At 33.6% G+C, this 2,668-nt stretch overlaps 1 protein-coding gene across 1 annotated transcript; it reads left to right on the top strand.

Annotated features, from left to right (window-relative positions):
- The first annotated feature begins 1,530 nt into the window (after positions 1–1,530).
- LOC113312866 lies at positions 1,531–2,295 on the top strand. The gene has a single exon (XM_026561600.1). It carries the CDS (start codon positions 1,531–1,533, stop codon positions 2,293–2,295), a length of 765 nt encoding a protein of 254 aa, XP_026417385.1.
- Positions 2,296–2,668: the final 373 nt, after the last annotated feature.

The raw sequence follows: 2,668 nt of genomic DNA, 5'->3' as shown, positions 1-2,668 counted from the left end.
AAACTGTAAAATTGTTGGGCATTCATTATCTGAGTGTAGATTTAAGAAGAATCCACCTATGGCGCATTCAACTGAGGCTTCTAAAGGAAGAAGTGAAATTGTTGATCCTCAGATGACTGAGTCTTCTAAAAGAAGAAGTGAAACTGTTGATCCTCAGGTAACTAAAGTACAAGAACCATTTGATATTTTTCCACCTCCAATAGTACCTGATATTGTTGTTCCTCAATTAAATAATGAAGTTATTATTACAAATGGAAGATTGCACTCTTTACAAGATGATGAAATGGTTATAGAAGAAAAAGATATAGAGGAGCAATCACAGAACATTCTTACTCCTACAAGAATTCTTCAAATGGTTGAAGATAATAATTCTATAAAAAAAAGTGTGGTTAAATTCATTAATGGCAAGGATGGTACTATGTCTACTGAAAGAGTCCTTGTTACTTCTTGGTCCAGAGTGGTTCAAAAACCTTCAACTGCAAGTACTTCTAACTCTGAAGTAAAGGAGCTCACAATTAATCAGGTATCGAATACTCAAGTTCCATCTAGTACTCAAATTCCTAGCAAGTATAATTTTAGAAAGAATCAAGGAAAATGAGGCCTTTAAACCTTGAAAGTCCTATTTTGGAATTTAAGAGGCCTTAGAAGAGCCAGGTATCAAAATAAATTATGGGCTCTAATAAATCAGTTTAATCCTTCAGTAGTATGGGTTGCAGAACCTAAAGTAGTTTGTTCTTCTTCATTTTGTAATAAATTGAATTTACCTGGTATGCAAAGCATGGTAATTCACAATTCAGCTTTAAATAAAAAGGGAAATATTTGGTTATTTTGGAATAAAAATTTACCTACTCTTGCAGTAGTGTCAATGTCAAGTCAGATGATTACTGTTGATATTGCTGGTGTTCTTATTTCTGGTATCCATGCTCATGTGGGTGTGGTTCAAAGAAGGTTTTTATGGTCAGAGATGGAAGTTATAAGTGGTTTAAATAAGCCTTGGTTAGCCATTGGAGATTTTAATGTCGTTACTTCAGTTGAGGAGAAAATTAGTGGTAAGAATTCAAATAGAAGTGCAATGATGGACTTTAATAATTATTTAGATGCTTATGATTGATTCAAGCTCCTCAAACTGGTCTTCTGCATTCATGGTCTAATTGTCAGCATGGTAGCAGAAGGATATTGTGTAATCTTGACAGAGTTATTTTCAATCAATTATGGCTACAAAAATTTGAATGTTGGGGTTATAAAGTAGGTCTCAGGGTGGCATCTGATCATGCTCCTTTACTTGGTGGATGTGCTCATATTCCCAAGCCACAAAATGCTTCTATGAGATTCCAAAAAGTGTGGTTATCACATCCAGGTTTTATGGAGGTAGTACACAGAAGTTGGTCTGAAAAAGTGGAAGGTGATCCTGCTTTTATCTTTCAGCAAAAATTAAAAAAGCTAAAAAAGATTCTTAGAGAATGGAATTGGAATGTGTTTGGTAACATAAATGTACAAGTTAAGGAAGCTGAAGCTAAAGTATAAGAAGATATGATCAATTCTGATAGTAATCCATTTGATGAAGAAGCACTTAATACTCTGGTGGAAGCTCAAAATCTGTATAACTCTAAAGAAGTACAACTACATACTTTTACGAAACAAAAATCAAGAACAAAGTGGATTAAAGATGGTGCAGCAAATACTGGATTTCTACATGCTAATCTCAAAATTAGACAAGAAAGAAATATTATTAGTGAATTGGAAGATGCTAATGGAGAAATTATCTCTGATCAGAAGAAGATAGCAGATGAATTAGTAAATCATTTTGAACAGAAGTTTAAATATCAGGCAGTTGAAAAGGTTGATCATATTTTAAATGATATTCCAGAGGTGATTACAAAAGAAGACCACGAAATGATTGAAGCCATTCCAAGTGAAGATGAAATTAAAGCAACAATCTTTGCTATGGATCAGGACAGTGCTCCAGGTCCAGATGGTTTTTCAGGTTGTTTCTACAGGGCTTGTTGGAATATTATTAATCAAGATGTAGTTGAAGCTATTCAATTTTGCTGGAAAAGGAGGTTCATTCCTAAAGGACTTAACTCCAACTTCTTAGTGCTTCTTCAAAAAACTATTGGTGCTAGAAATACTAATCAGTTCAGGCCAATTGGCCTGAGCAATGTCATGTTCAAAAATTTTACTAAGATTTTGTCCACAAGAATTGGCCAACTTATGCACAAATTGGTTTCTCCTCAACAAGTAGCATATGTGAAAGGTAGATGTATTCAAAATCAGATTTTGCTAGCTTCTGTGTAACAACCCAAATTTCGGGCCTGGATTTCAACCCAAAATCCAAAATGCTACCTTAAATATCAGGCCCTGACTTCCATACTTGGCCCAAGTCCAAACGACTAATTCTTTGTTTAATCTTTATTTATGTTTAATTCAGAAATTCTGTTGCAGCGGATACATAAAAATTCTTTTCGGAACATCTAACCGTTAATTTGACGTGATTTTTAATTTACATGAACCCTAAAGAAATATACTTTATCAGAAAAATTAATTTCACCGTTAAAAGTTCCAGATTAAATCCAAAATGATTACGTTTTTAAGAAAGATTCATAAAACAGAAACTGATGCCAGGTCACTCAAATAATTTTACTGAGTCTAATACGAATCCATAAATTAT

Source organism: Papaver somniferum, chromosome 9, assembly GCF_003573695.1.
Source record: "Papaver somniferum cultivar HN1 chromosome 9, ASM357369v1, whole genome shotgun sequence".
Lineage (NCBI taxonomy): Eukaryota > Viridiplantae > Streptophyta > Magnoliopsida > Ranunculales > Papaveraceae > Papaver > Papaver somniferum.
The sequence above is the reverse complement of the archived record's forward strand: the minus strand, read 5'-3'. Positions and strand labels throughout refer to the sequence as shown.

Coding starts and splice junctions, on each gene's coding strand:
- LOC113312866 (XM_026561600.1), top strand. CDS start 1,531: ATGATCAATTCTGATAGTAATCCATTTGATGAAGAAGCACTTAATACT.